General features: G+C 33.7%; 2 protein-coding genes across 2 annotated transcripts in view; both read right to left on the bottom strand.

Annotated features, from left to right (window-relative positions):
• Positions 1-406: 406 nt before the first annotated feature.
• LOC109860292 lies at positions 407-8,734 on the bottom strand. Its single transcript, XM_020439280.1, has 16 exons — positions 8,434-8,734; positions 7,820-8,318; positions 7,428-7,726; positions 6,976-7,271; positions 6,186-6,857; positions 5,768-6,019; positions 5,394-5,703; positions 4,392-5,243; positions 3,776-4,291; positions 3,439-3,650; positions 2,809-2,947; positions 2,361-2,638; positions 1,835-2,203; positions 1,279-1,620; positions 1,039-1,192; positions 407-889 (listed from the first exon to the last, which is right to left on the bottom strand). The coding sequence occupies exons 1-16, from the start codon at positions 8,642-8,644 to the stop codon at positions 648-650; spliced, it is 5,643 nt and encodes a 1,880-aa protein (XP_020294869.1). The 5' UTR covers positions 8,645-8,734; the 3' UTR covers positions 407-647.
• Positions 8,735-9,886: 1,152 nt separating this feature from the next.
• Positions 9,887-21,736, bottom strand: part of LOC109860294 (cell wall protein DAN4) — a 17,607-nt gene continuing 5,757 nt past the window's right edge. The window contains exons 2-3 of the mRNA XM_020439283.1: positions 11,473-13,570; positions 9,887-10,266 (exon numbers count right to left, since the gene is read on the bottom strand). Coding sequence (XP_020294872.1) covers positions 9,929-10,266; positions 11,473-13,555 — 2,421 coding nt within the window. The 5' untranslated portion in view covers positions 13,556-13,570 and the 3' untranslated portion in view covers positions 9,887-9,928. The remainder of the gene's footprint in view (positions 10,267-11,472; positions 13,571-21,736) is intronic.

The following is a 21,736-nucleotide window of genomic DNA, read 5'->3' as shown; positions in this document are numbered from 1 at the left end:
CGACGAAAGACCGGTGACGCGATAGACAGCGCGATTGCCCGTCTCACTTTAAAAGAAGGACGGAATAACTTAACCACTGAGGGCGCCACTTTCCGGGCAGAGACCCCAGTGCGGACTTCGGGTCTTACTCCAGGACCCTCTTAACCTAAGCCTACATTACGTGGAGCAAGTCATAGTGTCTCTAGGTCAGGAGGGCGCGGGTCACATTCCTGAGACGGGTTTTGAAAATCCTTCTTTATCGAATATAATTCCGTCTGCGCACTGTATTACGAATGATAATTTTATGATAACGTTCTATCGATCAACGATTACAGCAACTTTACGAGCCACGATCAAGATGTAAAGTGGTAAAATTCCAAAGATCAGAGACGTTTCAAACTGTCATCATTTTATTTTCCTTGCCGCTCAAAATAGCATAATAAATTAATGCTTACAATAATGCCCTTATTATAAAAACGCACATAACACATTTCTAATATTAAAGCACAACATATATTATTATTTGCAATTAATTTTCTATAATATCATTATAGATACTAACTTTTCTTACTTTGTGTAAAGAAATTTCTACAAATAGAAATCTATAAAATTTATATCAATATGTATATATATTACAACTATCACAGACATATTTTTACTTACAAATTTTAATAAACTGGACACGTGTTCCAGAAACAAGTATTTACAACCGAGTCCGTTTTCAAGTATTCAATAGTTTTCAGATCCAACTTTTCGCCGTGCATTTCCGCCTCCAGAATTGTCAGTCGATTTTTATAAACAGCAGCCAAACAATATCTTTTTTCCAAATTAGCGTACTTTCGTATTTTAAAGTGGAACAATTTATCAACTTTTAGATGTATAGCATTTCTCTCCACAAAACCTTCGATACCTTGAAAAAAAAAAAGATATAATAAAACGTGTAAAAACTATGCGTGTAAAAAAATATAATAATTGCTTTTCTTTTTATAATTATAGAAAATATTCTTTTTTTAGTTAATTAATATTGTACTTGTTTGTCTTGAGACAACAAATTTTTACCTCGATATTCGTAAATACGAACGATATCAGTATTTTCCACAAAGATAAGCAATGTTTCAATAAATCCAGGGAAATGTAAAATCCTAATTGATCTTGGCCGACGCGCTTTTATAACTTGCATGATTTTTGTTTGCGAAACGTCATTTTTGTAGATCTGTATAAATAAAATAACATAATAACATTAACATAAATCACAATTAATTTATACAAAATACAGATTAAATATTGTTAACAACTTACATATATATAATTCGGACTCAGTTCTTCGTTGTAATAGATGTACTCCTCTGTTTGATAAATACCTACTCTAAACTTCAATATTTTACTGTGATCGAAATCGCTTATGAAATTTGTATCGTTTGACGATTTTTCTCCTAGCCCGTAGATCACCGATCGAGTAGCTTGCACAATGGAATCATTGTTTGAAATCAAATTTAACTTCTTGTTTTCAAATAATGTAATCGCTTCTAATATATCGGACTGTATGTTATCCGGAGCGGCTTCGAAACTCTCGTGAATCATTGATACAAATTCTTTTCGTGATAGATCCATGTCGGCATTATTGCCAAGTTCCAATATATGCTGAAACAAAAATTAAATTAATTAAATTATTAATTTTAAATTAATTAAAATAAAGATCAAATCTTAAGAATTTGTCTCTCAATGTGGAAAAAAATTTACATAATTTTGTTCATAAATATTAAGTTTTGTATTTTTTATATGTTTGCACATGTCTTATTTATTTTTATTCTTTAATAGAAAATATGTGTGTGTGTGTGTGTGTATGTGAACTTACCGTCAATCTATTATTCTCTAACTTCCATATATTGTTGAGACTTCTACCACATGTACGCTTTGCGGTGGTAAGTAAGAATAAACCATGATCCGATGTGAAGACCATCCAACGATCAATTAATCCAAAATCGGAAATCACGTCGATTACTTGAAAATCATTTTGATCGTATAATATCAACTTCACACGACAAGTGTCATAATTTACTAGTATATAAATCGTATCATGTGTTTCGATGGTATAGATGTCATGAATGTCACCTTCGAATTCGAAAACTTTTAAATAATCAAAAGTATTGAATTTATATATCTGATTCGCAGCGATACATTTAAACTGATCCAAATAAAACGAACAAAACTTAGATATATCGTCCTGCAAAAAAAAACAAGATAATTATACAAGATAAACGTAAGTGATTTTTTTAATTGTGATTTAACTATATGAATATGATTGTTAAAATATATTCAATATTAAAAACGTTACGTTCCACACTCCATAAATGTTTTTACGTAAAAAATAATTCTCTTACATCTGCGTTCTCAATAACACGATTTATTTCGGGAAGATCTTTCGCTAAGGCAAGTGACGTTTCTGTTACGTTAATCCCGTTCAAAAATTCACTCCCTTTAACATTACTCTCAAAATGAACGGTTCCATGTATTTTCCATTTTCCAGATATAATCTGAGTTGCTTTCTCTGTTCTCTTTATTGCCGCTCCTAGCCAATTAACTGGTTTAATTCCGTTTAGAGAACCCAAAATCCTGAGACTCTTACGAAGGATAACCGGAGACTTGAATATAAAGTTTCCTGAAAACATTATTTATATATATGTATGTATATATATATTTATATATATAATGAATATATTATTTATATCGATATTTATTCTGTATATTTATAATGTATATATTATTTATATCGATATTTGTTCTGTATATTTATTCGTCTTGTGTATTTTTATCTCTATAGTTTTTTACCAGTCAGAGTTTCATTGGCGATCAGGGAAATAAATTGCTTAGGACTAACATCGTTAATGTGATAAGCATCGAAGTTGTGAAACGCGTAAACATTTCCCAGAATCCTGATGTTTCCTGTAATATTCTGATTACCGTATATCTGCAAAAATGCGTTAATTAATTCATTCTGTTGCAAAAATATACGTTAAGAAAAGTTTTTAATTTTAGATATTCGCGCTAAAAAAAAAATTGCATCTAACGACGTAATAGAAACATCGTTTTAACGGTTTTACAAGTTGAAGTTGAAAAAACACGAATCTCTCAAATGTTTACGATTAGTGACAATTTCCTCCTTACTACGTTCCGCGATTGCACGGATTCAATATGTACATACATACAAGGATCCCAAGTTTTAAGTGGAATTCGAACAGTTCGAACCACTAGAAGTTCTTCTAGGAGACACTTCTATTAGGAGAAAAGTGTACATCCTTTCTCTCGAAGTTTGGCTCCGAAGCGAATTGACCCGCAAAAATTGAGAGAGCGAATCTATAGTTCTCAATCTTTTCAAAAAAACTGAATCTGAACTACGGATCTCGATCAATAAACAAAAAAAAAAAAAACATATTGCTCTATCTCTAAGATTTAACGTACCATAAAAGTATCCTCGAAGATGTTCTTCAAGTTGTAAGTGTTGATATGTCCCGATATGTCGAAGTTTTTGACGGTGACATTTGTACCATTGAGCCAATCGATCATAATAAGCTGCTTGGTGCGTAATGGAATCAATAAATCCATCTCCAAGTCGTTGACCTGCGTGACTTTTATGTTTGCTTGAAAAGTCGCATTGTCAAGTGTCATTCGAGCTGGAAGATAAAATGTTTTTTTTTTTTTTTTTTTTTTTGTCAGATCGATTATTCGATTTAACGGCACGTGTTAAGCACGTGTGCAAATATACATGTGTTTTTTTTTTGTGTGTAAAACTACTCACCTGTAATGTACATAGGCTTGTTGAGAGCGATAGCATTGTCCCGCAACTCTTTCATATCGACTCCCATTACGGTGTTGGGTTGTAATTTCTGTTTTACTATGAGATCTTTTTTTATGTCAACATTTTCTTTAAATATCACTGTGCTATTGATCGTGAAAGGTTTGTCGATGTAAACAGCATCTTTGTGAAATGAATCCAAGTCCAAATCGTTCAAGCTGCCGTTGATGGTGAACATGCCATTAAACGCGACCGAATTTTTGAATAATTTCAATCCAGATATTGTGACATTCGTGTCATTCTTAGAAATGATTGTTTTCACGAAACTGTCGAACGCCACTCCTTGAATTGATCCGCTCACATTTAATTCTCTTACGGAAGCGAATTCGATGAAAGAAACGTTTCCACGAAGAGCGTAGGAGTTATTACCGAGAAGCTTGAATCTATCTGTGAAGTCGTGGAAAGACACATTTCCAATTTTTCCAATTGTATCGAAGGTGTTTAAAACGGTGACCGAACCTAAGAAAATTAATTAATCTTTTGTTAACATTCTACGCGTCTGATAAGTAAACAACCACGAAAACCACTTTTTGTATGTATGAGTGTACACAATATTCACCATTCACAACGATCGGTCCTTTCAGCACCTGGTTTTTATCAGCACGCAAAATATCGTCCACAGAATGCCCGTTTATAAACAACGTTTCTAAAACCTCGCACGTAACATTTTCGAATATTTTGAAACCCGTAAATGTAACATTTTTGTCGCTCTTCCGAACAGCATCAGAAATAAACTTCGAGAAATTTAAACCATTTACGAAGCCGTTCACTGTTAGATCTTCGATCGATACATATTTATTGAAAATCACAGTTGCCGTGTTATCTTTGTCAAAACTATCAAGAATATCGTTTCCATTGATCGAGGACGCTGTTGTCATTCCCGTCACTTGTAACGATTTTATCGATGTGTTACTGCTGAACAAGTCGTCGTACAGAGATTGCGCGTTCATTAATAATTGTTTTAATTCGTTCATTGACATTCCGTTGACGAGTTTTGCATCCAAGATGTCGATTTCTAAATTGTTAATTGTCAAAGCGCCCGTCAGATTCTGCTTCGTAGAACTTGTTACCATGTGTTCGACCAGTTCGGTATAATTAATCCCGTTAACTACTTTAGGCAAGACTTCATCCGCCATTAATATCGAGATCGTCAAATTGTCGAAATATGTACTTTGAAAAATGTTATTAAACTTTTTGAAGAAACTGGTCTGTGAAATAGTTTGTTTCAAAGTCTCGAAGGACAAGTCCTCAGCAATAACAGATTTAGTAAATGCCAGTATTGTGTTCAAACAACCCGCGTGTTGTTTGTACTGATGAGTTATATAATCTTTAAATATATAATCATGCAATTGTTGCACGCTACCAAGAGTTACATTGCCAAATGTAATAACCGCCGATATTTTTTCTAAGTCTGAAAGTAATAATTTGACATATGTTACGAAAATCTCATATGTTATGAAAAAATCATATTTAGTGTCTCTAAGATTTATAATTACAGAAATTATATAAGAACTTTAATTAATGTTATTTAATTTATGAACTACAATCAACGTGTACTCACAGGGAAAGTCTTGTTTGGTGTTTAATGTTACGAATTCTGAGAATGAATGATTGTTAATTGTTTCGGCTGCAAAGTTAGATTTTATAGTAACGCCACTCAAAAAAGTTTTATTTCCAGTAATCACAGCACATTTCTCAGTTTTTAACAAAAGATCGTCTAGATCCGACCATGTTTTATTATCAATCGAATCTTCGAGCACAATGTTTCCCGTAACGTAAAGATTTTCAAAACTGACATCCGATAATAACCTATCAGTTTCATTCAACAAATTCTCTACACTTACATTCAGACCTGTTACATTTCCGTCGATCTAAAAATTGTAACATCATCATAAAATATATATTATTAAAACTTAAATATACAAATTTTCTTACCGTGAAAGTTCCATCAACTTTTAGATTTTCGAAAGTAATTTCCTTGTCGAGAACCTCGTCTCTGTTGGTAATAATGAAGTCATCAATGCTTATTCCATTGATCTTCTCTATATTTTTCAAGTGCGTTGTAGATAGATTGGTAAAATATTTTTTGCCCGTAATCTTTACAAAAGAGATGTTATTTAAAACGTAATCGCTTGGATATTGCAGGTGATTTAAATTTTCGATATTGACGTCTTCAGCAATAAGTGTCTGAAAGAAAATAATATAATATAATGATAAGAATAATAAATTAAAATTGTGTTTTTTATATAAAACAAAATATTACTTTTAGATAGTTTAATAAATTATGATATATATCAACACATTTTTACAGAACAATATTCTGTATAAAATATTATGATTATGTTTCTCTTACCCCTTCTACAATAGTCTCTCCAGGAATAATCGCCGGTTTATTCTTCCATACTATATTTGCCATCAGATCTTCCCAGGTGATGTTGTTTATTTTGGAAAACTTCAAGTGTCCGTTCACTTCCAATCGCTTTAATCTCGAAAACTCTACGTCACTGTAATTCTTGATTGTAGTATCGAAAACAATATCTTCAACAGGAATGTTATTTATAAATTCGACAGTTAAGTTACGACCGTCGATAGAAGAAAATTCTTGCTCGTTGACAATATACTCGTTTTTTGTGCTCAAATCCGGTACATCGTAGAGAATAGAAGTAGCTTTGAGATTATTCGCGTGTAAAGTACCATTTATTACGAAATCTCCAGTTATTTCACTATTGAACGGTAAAACGATCGAATTGCTCGAATTTATAAACTCGTACATTTCTTCGAGCTTCGCGTCGAGTTCTTCTATTCTCTTTGTAATCGATGTTACGTTTGTCTTGATATCTTCCATTGTCATTTTAACCGAGCCGACTTTGACGGTGTCATAATATACGTCTGTTCCGATCGCAGCATTCAAAGCATTTACTTCCGACAAATTCCAGAATCCTGTTATATTGGGATTATTCAAGTAACTTTGATTCAATAGTGCCTCGGTCTCGTCAAAAATGGTTTCCTGTTTTCGAAAGACTTCCTGGAAGAGAAATTTTATACAGCGTCACAATGTTATAACATTGTAACGTTATATTTCTTTTAAATAATATTTATTAAAACCTATATACACAGAAAAAAAAACAATCGTGTGAACGAACCTCTAATAAAGCTCGTGTTTTCAACTTGCTCTCCATTTCGTCGTGAATGGGATGAGCTATTTCCTTTAAATTTACCTCTATACGTATGAGCGTGTTTGCATATATAAATCCTACTTTTGGAATAGCGACGAGTTTCGATAGATCGAACGTGTTCAAAATCTCATTAGGCAAAGGCACCGTCTTAAATTTTGACCCATGCCAAGCCAAAGCGATTACGGTTGAATTTTTTAATTGAATTAATAATAATGACTCGTCTCGGTACGTATTTATTGGCACAGCGGTGACCCAAATAATATCTGTCCGATATATAAAGTTTAGTTTTGGTGAGTTTATACAATTTGTATATTTTGTATATATATATATATGTATATATATATTTAAATATATGTATATATATGTATATTTGAAAATATGTATATGTATATGTATATTTGAAAATTATTATATCTTACCACTGAAATGTAAATTTGTCTCGCCGTTATCTCGAAATTCGCTTTCGGAGAAGTAAAGCAAACGCGGTACCTGTCCGCCAATTGCAAGATATTGAATATAACCACTCTCGAAGCAAATAAAGTTCGCGAGCTTATTGGACTTGATAACTTGAAACTTCTCAAATTGGCACAATTTATTTTCTTTTTTCGCCTCGTATAAAACAACGCTGTCTACTTTTCGAAAGGCCAACAGAGTTCGTCCGGAAATCGGACAAACTTGAATATCGAGAATTTTCGGAACAAACAACCGTCGACAAAACCTGCACGATACATATTTACACATAAGAATTACAGTACGTTGCTACAGAGAACATATCTGAACGTAAAACTGTGAAAAAAAAAATGTAACGTACCAAATATCGATGGTACGATTTTTGTAATCAATATCAAAATTGTAAATGTCAATCAAAGTTTCATTATAAAATCGTGCATCATTATCGAGCAGCAACAATTTGTGTTGATCTTCTTCTTTCACAAATTCCAAATCCTGAATTTGTTTTTGCACAGACATCACCGAATATAACGTATATGTAGTTCCGAAAATTCTGTACCAGTACAACGAATAATCGTTTTCTTGTTTAACAAAAAGTACCGCTATTAAATTATTTGTGTTATTCTCACTGGTGGTTTCATCGATATTTAAATTAAGAATTTTAAATTGCAATATGTGCCCTTTTGTTTTTACAAGTAGAACAAGCTTAATCGATAAATCGTTTAAATTAGTTTCGTAGAAAAATAACGTTGAATTTTCAGCGCAAATAAAGTAAGTTGCTCCCGTTTGCATAACTAGCCACTGATTGTTTTCGAACACTTTGCTAAATTTATGCGTTGAAATATTTGTCACCACAACATCTGGAAATATTTAAGCAAATATTTCTTTATATAAATAAATTATATAAATTCTAGCAAAATTATACTTGTTAATATTTAATGAAACGTTCGATGAAAAAAAGTCTGTCTCTCTTACCTTCTCGATTTCCAACTCCCGTGCCAAATTCGTATTTCTGCCAAATTAAAGATACATCTTCACGGTCCCGTGTGCGTCGAGATGTTCTATGAATATTGACGAGAATTTCGTCCAATATTTCAGACATTTCATCGATTTTTTCACATCTCGCGTCATTTATGAAGATCAAAAGCAGGAGGAAGTATACAACGAGATCCTTACACGGTAACATTATACCCGCAAACTGAGACTGAGTCGTGGAATTCCTACGACCTACCTCGTAAATATCGTCGTAAGACTCACAATATTATGATTTACAGTAAACCGATGCTGACATCTAATTGAATCTTCTTCGAGCTTGATTGGTTTCACGTTTTCGTGTGAATTCAGAATTAAAAGTTCCACGTTAATAATAATATTTACTACCGTGTGTTTAATACCTATTATTGTATACTTTTATATTTTGTACGTAACATAATTATCAAATTAAAATTATAATCTCAAGAAAAACTCATGTCTCGCGCGGCACGCGCTGGCACAACTTTACGCGTAACAAACTTCGCGTAAAATAGACCTGTGTACGGAAGACTCTTGATATATGTTGACCGCGACGTTGAAAGGATCGAGGAAGATGATTTTTTTTTTTTTTTTGTCCTTCTCCCTTTCCAACGTATATTGTTCTGACTTGCGCGAGAAAGTTGAGCCGCAATTAGTATGCTGAGAACGCTACGCACACCTACCATGAAAGAAGAACTTGTGGCGGACAAAGTATAGATGCGTGTAAAGAAGAAATCTTCTTTATCTCATAGCTTTCTTATATCGAGAATGTATTAAACCACTTGTAACTATGTACTCGAAAGAATTATACATAAGTAAACTCTCTTATGTACTTAAATTAAATATATATTTAAATTAATATTATTAAAAATACATAACTGATATTTATAAAACAACATGAAATCAAATGATATTAACTTGTTATGTATAGTTCGCGTTTTATTAATACATTTCTTTACAAAAAAATCTTTTTTGTTATCCTTTTCTTCTTTCTATGTCACATTTGTACAAAGTAGCATGTCTAACTGCTACAAGCTGAATAATGCTATATTTTCTCTTAACCGTAACGTATATTTGTAATACATGACGCTCTCTTCGGTTTATTAGGGGGAATTAAATCAAATATCGAATCGGAAAAAACGAGATCAATTTGTCAGCATATAGCGTTACAGATTGTGAGTAATGATAGTCTTAATAAAAGAAAACAAAAGTTTTAGAAAAGATATTCAATTTCTGTAGTAGTTTCTAAAACATTGTTTTAATAAAATAATATTCTAAAGTATATTATAACAAGTATAAATTATACATAGTTGTTTTAAATAATAAAAACATTCAATATTTTTTTACAATAAATAATTCAATTTTTTCAATATTTTTATTCATATCAAAGAATTTTATATAAGATTATTAATATATATTAAAATACTGACACAAATATTATAAATACATGTGTTATAAATTACGGCACGTTGACTGGTAGAAATCTCGATCTGTCTCCAACTTTTGGTTGGAATCTCAAATTTATTTTTTCATTACCCTCCTCGCCAACTTCGAGAAATGTATTCCAGTCTACTAAAAAATATAAACCGCTTCTTCGTTTTGTTGGCAAAACGGGATCCGGCGCACTGGTGGAACCACCGAAAGATTCCTCCAATGCCGCGAGATTTGCGGACGTCGACGATTCTGGAGCTGTCGTCAATGCGTTCAGGAAGCCGGAGCCGTCCTTCGCGGAATCTGAAGTCGTTGGGGATACCGTCGTTATGGTCGTCGATGTTTCCGAGGAAATGTCTACAGACGCTGCCGACAAGATCCGTGGTAAATTGCTGTTTGATTTTACTTTGTGCATTGTAATTTGCGAAAAAAATGTAAACAATACAAGAAATTATGTCTTGGCAAGACTGAGAATGTTTTTGTTAAAATTTTTAACGTTCTGTCACCACACACAGTTCTTAAAACTAATGAAAAACATTTTAACTTAAAGAAAAAATCAAAATTCTGAAAAAAATATGTTACGACCAAACACAATAGACAGAATGACAGAAACAGATAACACAATAGATAATGACAGACAATGACAGAAACTTGAGAAAACATGAAACGAGATTCTCTTTACTACCACGAAAAGCGTAAGAGTTGGGTTTTTTTTGCGTTTATGTTATTTACGTAAACCTTATCACAGAAATGTCATGAAAGAAGAAATTCATTTCCGTAGAATAAAGTATATTATAAATGTCGTTCGCGCAACCGTCTATCGCGATCAGTCATACCGATTGAATAGAATCGTTTCGAGCTAGAAACCGGTTCGCGTGCGACCGCATGCATCCAGCATTCGCACATGCAACATTTACGACGTACGCTGCTTCGCGAGGAAAGAAAGTTATATGTACATACATACATCTAGTTGATCGGTAATATATGCGCGTAAAAAAAAAAAAGTTTGCATGCAAAGAACTGCTTCGGAACATCGTCGTCCGAATAAATTGCATGCTAAAGCATATCGGAAAAACTTATCAGGCGTTGCGCGTCAGTGACTTATAGATTTACCTAAAGAACATCGGATTTTTAGTTTTAAGCTGATCATCAGATTTGTTGCATCATTTTAAGATGTTCCGACTTAACTAAATATAATCCGATTAATTTGAGTTAATGCTAGCGTTCATAAATTTCTCTCGTACAAACTATTGATTGAAAGATACTTTGTTCCTTATACTCTCGAATCGGATTCTTGAACGCACCGAGAGATAGAGATGAAGCGAAGAGACTGAAGTGGAAGCAAAGAAAGACGTAGCTAGAGAAGATCATGCCAAAAGAAAAAAGAGTTGCACCAAAAATAAACATTTAGCAACAAACATCTCCCAGATCTGTCCATTTAATCGGGAGGTTGTCTAATCCTAGTAGTTCCCATGTTGGTGAACATGCTTCTGATCATTGTCAGACCCTGAATGATCCTTCTAACCCAGTATTCCGAAGTACCCAAAACGGATATCATGAATCGTTTTATACCGGTAGAAATAGATGTTGCTGCAGTCGGCGTAATGTTTGCGACATCCTGATCGCTATTCGTGGTAACCTCGACTGCTTCGTCCTGATTTTGTCTCTTTACTTCGTTTTTGAGCGTGTCTTCGTTATACATCTTGACGATCTCTTCTAACTTCAAAGGATCAGGTCCGTCTTTTAGAGTTTTCGCACTCTCCATCAGACCATTAACCGCTTTTCGCACATCCGTCGCGTTTGCTTTGCCCTCTTGGACGAACTTGATCATGTCCAAGAGCTCGTTGATCTTCATCTTTTGTCTCTCATCTTTCACTTCAACTTCGTGAGGTTTGAACACGTGAAATCTAGTCGACTCCGTCGGTTCTGTATCCTCCAGCTTTGGCGTCGTCTTTGGTACTTTACGACGAGAGATGAGACCTACATTCTCCAGAATCTGTCTCATGTTACTTGGAACGGCCTCGATCAACGACGGTCGTTCCGTTGACAATGGCATGGCTTTCTTCTGTCTGTTATCGCCGACTCCAAGTCCGAACTGCGCTAAGAAATCTTTCATATTGGGATCTCTGACCTTGCCTAAAGTTGGCAAGGCCTTGAAGTTGGTATAAGAATTTGTCTTCGCAGTCGGTTTTGACGTTGTGGATGTAGTAGTTGTTGTCGGATTGGACGTCTGAAGACCAAATCGTTGAAACAGCAATTGCACATCGGGTGTAAGATTATTGATTCCTTTTCCGATTTCTGAAACAATTGGATTTTCAAAAGTGTTCTGAGATGTTATCGATGGTAAATCAGGCATCACAGACGTTAAACCGGAAGTCGGATAGACGAAGCCGTTGTTAGCAATCTGAGAGTTCTCGAAACTTTCCTTGCTCTTTTCAAACACTTCTTCCACGTTATTGGCATTTTCCGGTCGTAACCCAATTGAGGCGAGCAGATCCATTAGTTCCGGACGCATCGTCGTCGTTGTCGTTGTCGTTGTCGAAGGTGGAGTCGTCGTAATTCTGCGAAATCCTCCAGAGTTCAAATTATAAGTGAAATTATACTTTGGTTTCTCCGAAGAAAAAGAAGAAGAAGGAGTGGTCGTTGGTGTTACGTATATAGCAGTTGACTGCTCAGCATCTTTTATCTTTGTAGATGTTATCTTTGAGATTTCTGTGACGTCTTTTGTTTTACTAATTATTGTTGGCGTCGTAACATCTTTTGAGATCGGAGAGAAAGATTGTTTATTGTGAATTTTTTTGAAGGTCAAATCCGGAATTTTCGTTGTCGTGCTGCTTGTTGGTGCATTGTAGCGCCATTGATTAGCAGACAAAACAGTTTCCTGCTTGAAAGGCCGAGAGGTTGATATCTTCAAGATATCTTTGGGACTTGTCTCCGTGGTTCGTGCACCCGCTGCACTTGTGCTGTATACTATAAAAACATTTTCGTCTTTAGTCGACGGAGTGCCACGAAATACCGGTCGTCTTGTTGTTGTTGATCTTTCGGTAGTTTGTTGTTTTTGCAGGTTTTCCAAGTTGAAGCTGAACTTTATCGGAGCAGAATCGAACTTCAGTGGCGTCTTGGTACTCACTTCCGAGTATGTTTCTCTGTGATTTTTATACTGCGTTTTTGCGGATGGAGTTTCTTTCGATGTCGCTTTTTCCGAAGCGTGCGTCACCACTAGATTTTCAAGTGATTCCTCATCATGTTGCGTTTTTTGCGTGGTGGATGTGCTTGTGAGTTGCTTGTTACTCCATTCTTGCAGATTTTTCGAGACTGAAGACGGATCTGCGATTACTCGAATTATCGGCGGTCTGGTGTACAAATCCGTTAAATTTTCTTTCGCGTCTTCTGCGTTGAACGGCAAGACCACCATCAATGCTCTTTGATAAATTTTTCTTGCTTCCTCGATTGTCTCTTTATTTTTATAGACCTCAAGATTTTTGGACGTGATATTAAAGAGGATGTCGACGATCTCACGTCTACTGAGATGTGGTAAACTCGAATTCGAGCGAATTAATCTCTCAACTTCGTCGATTGTGCGATTGACCGAGCTCTCGACTTCAATACTTGACGGAAGTTCATCACAATGACTTAAGCCAAGGACGATTAGCATGCAGAATAGTGCAATCTAAAAAAAGTAATAATTGAGTTAGTATTTTACACACGTTTTTATCAAGAGAAGTAAATGTATAACTTTATATATTTAAAAATATTTAAACAATATATAAAGAAATATAACATAAATAAAAACTATATAATGTTATGAGTTTTAAAAATTAATCCCATACACATATTATTATATTAGTATACTTTTTATTATTTCTTTTATATTGCGCAACAAGTTAATAAAATAATCATGTCAAGGTAGATATGTGAAAAAAAAAAATTCGATTATGTAATTTCTACGTAACTTCAGTAAAGTTTTCTGTCCCATGACTTTAAATGCAGATTTATTTTGATTATATCAGATGCATCTACGTGATATCATACTTATTTTCGTTTTTTTTTAATGCATTAATTTATATATGCGTTTCTTGTCTTAATAAAAACAATAATTATTCAACTAAACCAAAGAAGAACGAGCTCAGATGTGTGTCAGTTATACTTTTCATATTCATGAGCAAAACGTTGCAAAAGGAGCCTTGACTAGAGATCTTGTTGATGTCAAAGAGCACAGTTAGCTAATTCTTACATATCTGATCCTTTCGTAACATTTACATCACTCGTAATGTATATGCAATTTGTTCCAGAAACCAAATCAATTTATGTGTGATACAGAAATATTTTTTTATAATTAATGTACTTCGCTCTTCGCTAGATTCTATGTATGTATGTACATTATACATAAGAATGTCAAACTTGCTTTTGTATTATTAAATGCAATTCTTTTTTAATAAATTAAAATTTCACGGCACTGACAATGCTTGCTTCGCGCAAAAGAAAACAAACGTGAACCTGAATTACACGGTGTTAGACACGCGGTGAATAAGCAAACGGTAAGTTGAAGAAAGATGAAAGTTACTTTCGTCTTCTTAACCAACGACGGTGAAAATTTGGCGTCACAGATTTATTCGATTTTTTGCCGCAATATCGTGAGAGTAACATATAATTTCCGTCCGTTATGACGTCGAAGTGTGATTGGCGTAACAGAAAATTGCAGTTCTTATGGTGTACGGTTGAAAGTGGAAAAACGATTGCCGCAAAACAACGAAACGTACGTTCGTCGATGAAAAATCGAATCGAATTTTCGCGAGTTTCAGTGATAGAGAACGTTCTTGAAAAACAATCACGATTATATACGTAGAAATAAAAAAATATGCTTAACGAGCGTGGAGAAAAAAAAACGTCACCGGAAAGAACCAACTTTCACAATCTGATGTCACGCAACGCTGAAAAATGTTTATCGCACGCGTTGCAAAGATGATGATATTTACTGATACGAACACTAATGTGTGCAATATATCAAGCGTGATTAATGCGTGTTTATACAATGTATGTGAATTTCATTAAGGATGTTTCTACAGGATCATAAATCACGCAATAATGTACCAATCTTCAAGGGATAAAACTCCTTTATGAACACCGTTTTGTCGATTTAAATTTCAATCTCGAAGGTAAAATGCACACACAAGATGCGAGAATTTTTAAACTCCGACAAAAAATGAAAAGTGTCTGGTTTTTGCGCGTGAAAAATATCAAGCCTTCAATTTTATCTCTAAACTGATCTATTACTGTACAAGTCACTTTTGACAGTTTTTACATTGCAACGAGCACGTGGCAACGCGCAATAAATCTAACAGGCACGTGCGGCATGAAATTCGCGCACTAAAAATTGACAGCACTTCATGTTCTTCCCAGTGACACAGAATGCGTATCGAACGATTGACAATATTCGAAAACTCACCATTATGCCAACCAATCGTCCGGACACGTAGCCGCCAACAGACTGAGCCGCTAAGGCCTACTTTCGAACTCTCTCTCTATCTTACCTGCTTGATTCTCCTTGTGTGCTGCTCTGACGCACAAATGCGCGTCCACTTGTTTACTTGTCGGACAAGCGGCCTATTAAAATCGAAAATAAATGAGAGGAATAAAAAGCTTATAAAATAAAACAATTTTGCTCACTTTTATCAAGAAAATAAATACTTAAGTGTTTTAAGCATATGTATATATATATGACAAATCACAGTTTGAAAAATTCTATTCAATTTTATGAAAAAAAAATGCATATTTAGTTTTTACACACATAATGTGTATGACAATACGATAAATCGTAATTTTGAGAATCTTCTACGAATATTTTTCTTGACACGTTATTTTTATTCTGTTGTCACATATACTGAGCGTAATTTACAGAAATTATTGAAAAAAATATTTATCTTAAGACAAACGTTGAATTTAGTTTAAATTACAACGTTGTGTGTAATTTAAATTAAATTAATATTGCGCACCATATATCAGCGCTTCAATCCATATTAAAACTTGAATTTGAAATAAATTTTATATTTTACTTAATATGCACGTACACATGCAATTTTATATCAATTTGTTCTAAAAATAATTTAATAAATATAATTTCAAAAATTATATCATTATTTGAATATGTTGTTATTTTTAACAAAAGTATAAACAAAACACAATTTGCCTTGGAAACTAATACGACGGTACCGACGTTTGGTACTTTGGCATACTGTTGTACTATCCATGCAAAAACCATCATCAGTTGTCGAGACAAATTATTTTGGAGAAGAATTACTATTAATGGAAAGAGATTATTTCAGAAAGATTATTATTTTCAATTAATAAAATCAATTATATCTCATTAATATTTATTTAAATTTTAAATAATTTCTTAAAGAAACAGCAAAATGCACGTTTTTCCAACGTTTACCTTTTGTGACTTTATTACATTGTACCGACGTATGATACTACGGATAATACTATATGTATCGTCGTCCATATAATAGCAATTTCTCCAAACATTTTTTGTAATTATAATTAAATTTTAATTTAATGTTTTTACTATTAATGAATCTGAGAAACTTATATAGCTATTTTTAATCATTGTTTCTATATCTCATTCCTACTTCTTCTATTTTATCAAAATCTAACAATTATTATCAATAGAATAAATACAATATAATAATAAAACAATTCAAAAAAATGTGTTGTAAAATTATTCATGCTATAAACAGAAAATCTAAATATTTACAGAATAATGATGAGAAAACATTGCTTTCGTATACAAACTTCATTATGCGATTCTATCTAATTCTGTTTTGGGATGAGAACTCTAAATGTGGACTAAATTAGACGGTGAATGAACTTTGATGAAGAATATCAAATGCACGCTAATGAGAAAATGTTATTAACCTGAGAAGCGGTTCATCGATGTTTCTATAGTAAGGTTCCACACAACGACAATACCCTTCCTAATTACACGTCTCTCGCCTTCACTGTTTTCACTGAAGAAATCTCATTAACAACGACACTGGCAGTAATTAAACTTCAACGAGATGGCAATGGGAAATCGAAATAATTCGCTCTTCCTGGAATTGCGGTTCGATCTACTCAATTATTGCGTTCTTTCGATGATTGCTGACTGCGTGCAAAATAAACTCGTGCTCGATGAGATATTAATTGACCGCTGTGAAATATATAAAGTTTTTAATAATCTAGTGATCTTTGTGATATTCACACACATACACGCATTTCCGCAATGCGAAATTAATTACTTGTAATTCTGTGTACTTTTTTTTTCAAAGCGTTGCGTTTGCATATGGAATATTTCTATTTTTTAACAAATTAAAAATATAAAAAAGGTAAACACAATTTGCTTATAAAATAGTTATCAAAACTCTCTTTCCGATGCTCTCTTTAAATGCTTATATTTTTTGCTGCGTTTTTTTTATAATTGCATCGATAAGACTTTTCGATAATAATAATCTATATTTTTTTTTAGTCAAAAATATAAATAATTGTATTAATCGATTATTTTAACGAAACTAAATATTCTGATCTCTTTGTTTTCATATTGTATACAGCTTTCTCTCGTTCTTATATTTTATTATATCATTTTAAATGTAACTGATATATATACTTAAAATATTTCTCAATATAATATATTATTACTTCATTAATGTATTATGTATACAATGTGTTGCGGGAGCAGAGCATTTTGCTTTAATTTGTACAAATTGCAAATAGATGTAACGCGGCACATCAGTTGTTTGTGCTAACAAACATTTAATTAACCAAAATGTTTTTTGATGAAACAGTCCGGAGTATCGTATATGCAGTATTGTTACGCAAGAGTTTGCGGAGTTGTAACGAGCTACCGCCGACATCCCCTACACCAGGTGTTACGTTAGCTGCATGTACATGCAGTTCGGAAATATTTGTGTTGGGGTTGCTGCAATGCGCAACGGCTACGCCAGGATTATGGACGCTTTGCTGTTATATTTAAGAGCGTTGTCACACAAGAGCACTTCCCGTAATTTATAAACTATCTTATAACTATAAATAATTTCTTCTGTGACATATTGTTGTTTTGAGGCACGTGATTTTGAGGCGCGGAAATAAATCAAAAGAGCAATTTCAAAAAAGAATCTTTATTTCGAGACCGATTTTCATTAAATAAATCATAACAAAAAGAAATTATGGACATCTTAAATACAATCGCATATATTTTGCGACTATATATGTATATATATATATATATATATATATATATATGTATATATGTATATATATATATGTATATATATATGTATATATGTATATATATAACGACTATACTATACAGTAATCATTTATACACTCATTATGTACACGACATTCAGTTTAATCTCAGATTAGGTCGCATTTATTGCATAATATGCGGCAAATTGTCAATGATTAATATCTGTCATCTGCACGGCACAGATGCCATTGACGTTGGAAACTCCGTTATCAGTGCCATTGATTGTCTATATGTTTTGTTCTTATTCACGATTTCATTTTCCTTTGAGAAATATAAACGTTTTCTCCACAGAACGTCTTCAAATTCTTTTGTATTCGACGCAATAAAATTTGATGGATTTGAAATTAAATTTTCTTTGCGCATGGCAAAAAAAATCTTATCTCACGAGCACACATTTGTTTCTATAGTTTTATTGAAAATGAATGAGAAGAACTTGAAGACGTCCTGTGTGAGGCATGAAAAATTTAGCCACCAAGAGCAAACCGAGAGACACCATTCTTCGTGTTGGCGAGAAAATCTGGTTGTAGTTACATTACATCGTATATACATCCGCCATCATTTTTCTTCGTGAATTTCGCAGTAACATCAATGATCGTATTCTCTCTCTCTTTTTTTTCTTTTTTTTTTTTTTGTTTATTTCGCGGTACGACGGTGCACTTTTTCTGCGAGAGAATCTCCGCTTTCATCGACGCCAATCGCGGAAAGTACCCGCTATTGTGTTACTCAAAACAAAATAAGAATAAGCGCGCCGCGCCCTTTTCTTGCGTTAAAGTAGTTCTCATTCTCTCGTCCAACATTTATAGCGAGAGGACAAAAGGGGAAAAGAGAAGAAAAGCGAAGAATGATGGCGTGATAATACCTTACCCGGAAGATCTATGAGTTGTCGCGTTGTTAACATGTACAGGAATGAAAAATGCCAAGAGTCGCGAGGAAGCACACACAACGTATTCGAGAATATTTGAAGTTAAACAAAGGAGGAAGTATAACCTTCCTTGTAAATATTAGAGAAATTCTAAAAACTTCGAGAAATTGAAAAACTTTCCGATTATAAAAAGAATGATGAATGATATTTTAAAATTTTAAATATGTTAACAGAAGAAAAGAGATAGAACAAGCGGATAACACATTTTTTTCTTTACTTATTTACTTTTTTTTTAATAATATCAACGTCAAATTTAAAAAATTTGAATTTGCGCAGTTTTTGAACACGCATTATCAATGCATAATAAAAAATGCAATTTCTATGTAAGAACATAATACACAATACACCTCCTATGTGGAATTTCAAAAAGTTGCGATGAAATTACAACTTCTTAATAAATTTTTATCTTTAAAAAAGATTGACTTCAAACTTGGTAAAGAGTCAAAATAAAAAATTAACTGCAGCTTTCAAGATCCAAAGAGTTATCGAGATTGGGAAAAAAGTTTAATTAGATTCTTTTTTTTTTTATTATTAATATACCAAGTACAAGATAATAAAGAAAAAAAAACATACTTAGTACAAGAGATGCGTATGTATTCTAGGATTTTCCATGTTGTCCGCTTTCATCATTTAATCTCCTCTTTCTCAAATATCTCACGAACTTTTCAAGTTTCTCAACTTATTTGTGTTACTTTTCGCGAGGATATCGCAACGATGAGAATGAGGATGAGGAGGAGGAAGAAGAGAAAGAGCAGACAGGTTTGTGGTTGGTCAAGAATCCTTGAGCGGAAAAGTTTGTGCGCTGGAAAGAGAGCTTTTATATGTTTTCGTTCGTATTTTTTTTTTTTTTTTTTTTTTTTATGCACACCGCCATTCTAACTGTTCTCGACGTATATCATCACCAATAGTTCCGTAAGACGTATGTAAGTGTTGTTCAACACAAGTCCGCGAATTATTGATCCGCAAAATCAAAACACCTCCGTTTCCAATTTCGAATTTTAGCGCTTCGCACAAAGAGAAATGACTCTATCAATATTATATTAATATACACAGGCGATTATCGATTATGTCGATACACAACAACAAAATTACCGAGTGATTGCTTGAACGACTCTAATGGATGTTGCATGTATGTGTGATCGAAGTAAATAAACAAACGCGGACGCGAGAAAGGAAAAACAATGGAAAAACAATGAAATGCAAAAAGTAAAAGAGAGAGAGAGAGAGAGAGAGAGAGAGAGAGAGAGAGAGAGAAAGAGAGAGAGAGAGAAATTCAGAAGAGATCTTTATAGTTATAAAATGAATGATATTAAATTAAAAATCTCTCTGATTAAATCGAAGCTGGATTTCACATGATGATCATGGCACCGAGAATGCATTTTTCTCTTTGGATATAACCGCATCGCCGTAATAAGCCTTTTAACAACGATCTTACGGATTAAAATTTATCGAGATGAGCTTATTTCAACGGGGATTCAATTCGTCTCTTTCACTAATGCCTCGTTCCGCGTTTTCCGCGATCGCGCTGTCATTATTCTACTTTCAATGAGCGATCCGATATACTCTTTGATATGTGTATCTCTCTCTGTCTCTTTCTCTCTCTATTTTATCATTTCCATTTAAACAGTTAGCAGAATTTCTGTTTTGTTCGCCCGCATTGCTTAATATTACACTGGAGAGAGAAAGAGAAAGAAAAAGAGAGAGAGAGAGAGAGAAATTATTTATGTGTGTGTGCGTGTGTGTGTGTGTATATATAATCTGTATAAATAATGTTAATTCATAAGTTCTTTGAGATGCTTGCATATTATAATGATGCATCGTATAAATTGCGCCGCATATTATAATATTCAATAATAAAACAATAATTTCACATTTAAAATCGAGACGTTTGAATCAGCTATTGATGATATATATCGATGCGGACACAATTGGCACGTTTCAGCAATATTTTAATTCACGAAAGGCTCGACTCGTCGAAGCGCATCCATTCCGCCACCGTACGCGGCACAATTTACGATCCAATCAGAGCTCTTATTGAGCATCTCACGAAGAATAGTTGATTCTCCGCGGCGCGCGGGGGTAAAACGAAGAGAATAGAAAATAACGCGTCTTTGAAGTTCATCTACGCGACCTAAAAACGTCAGATGCACTCTATCTTCGACCGGTCGTTTGGCTTCATCAAACGACGAGAATTGATTCCTCACACGAATAAGATCCGTGACTTTTATACTCCGGCCTAACGAGATTGTTAGGATTCAAAGATGCGCTCTACGTCCTACGTAAATGATTGCGTTGTCTACGTTCGCCGTGCAAATGCGCCGAGCGAAACTTCTTTTTCTTTCTGAAACCCCTCGCGAACAAGCGCGTTTCTTTCTTGTAACATAAAAGAAAAACAAATAGTTCGATCGTTGCTCAAGCCTGTGATGGGATTAAGCACACCCCACCGCGATCGTGTAAACAAAGACGAAACACAGAGAGAGGCAATGAGATGTAAACACATTAAGAGAGATGTAAAGGTAAGATTCATGTTGTTTTAATCAGTAAAGATATATGCTTTTGATTTACAGTCAACTTGCGATACATTCAATATGCATTATGTTTTTTTTTTTTTTTTCGAAATTTTGAAGTGG

Source organism: Pseudomyrmex gracilis, unplaced genomic scaffold, assembly GCF_002006095.1.
Source record: "Pseudomyrmex gracilis isolate BER0280 unplaced genomic scaffold, ASM200609v1 scaffold_360, whole genome shotgun sequence".
NCBI lineage: Eukaryota > Metazoa > Arthropoda > Insecta > Hymenoptera > Formicidae > Pseudomyrmex > Pseudomyrmex gracilis.
The sequence above is the reverse complement of the archived record's forward strand: the minus strand, read 5'-3'. Positions and strand labels throughout refer to the sequence as shown.

Coding starts and splice junctions, on each gene's coding strand:
- LOC109860292 (XM_020439280.1), bottom strand. CDS start 8,644: ATGTTACCGTGTAAGGATCTCGTTGTATACTTCCTCCTGCTTTTGATC. Junction 7,272..7,427: donor GACAAATTTACATTTCAGTG/GTAAGATATAAT, acceptor TATATCGGACAG/ATATTATTTGGGTCACCGCT. Junction 2,948..3,438: donor TCTTCGAGGATACTTTTATG/GTACGTTAAATC, acceptor GCATTTTTGCAG/ATATACGGTAATCAGAATAT.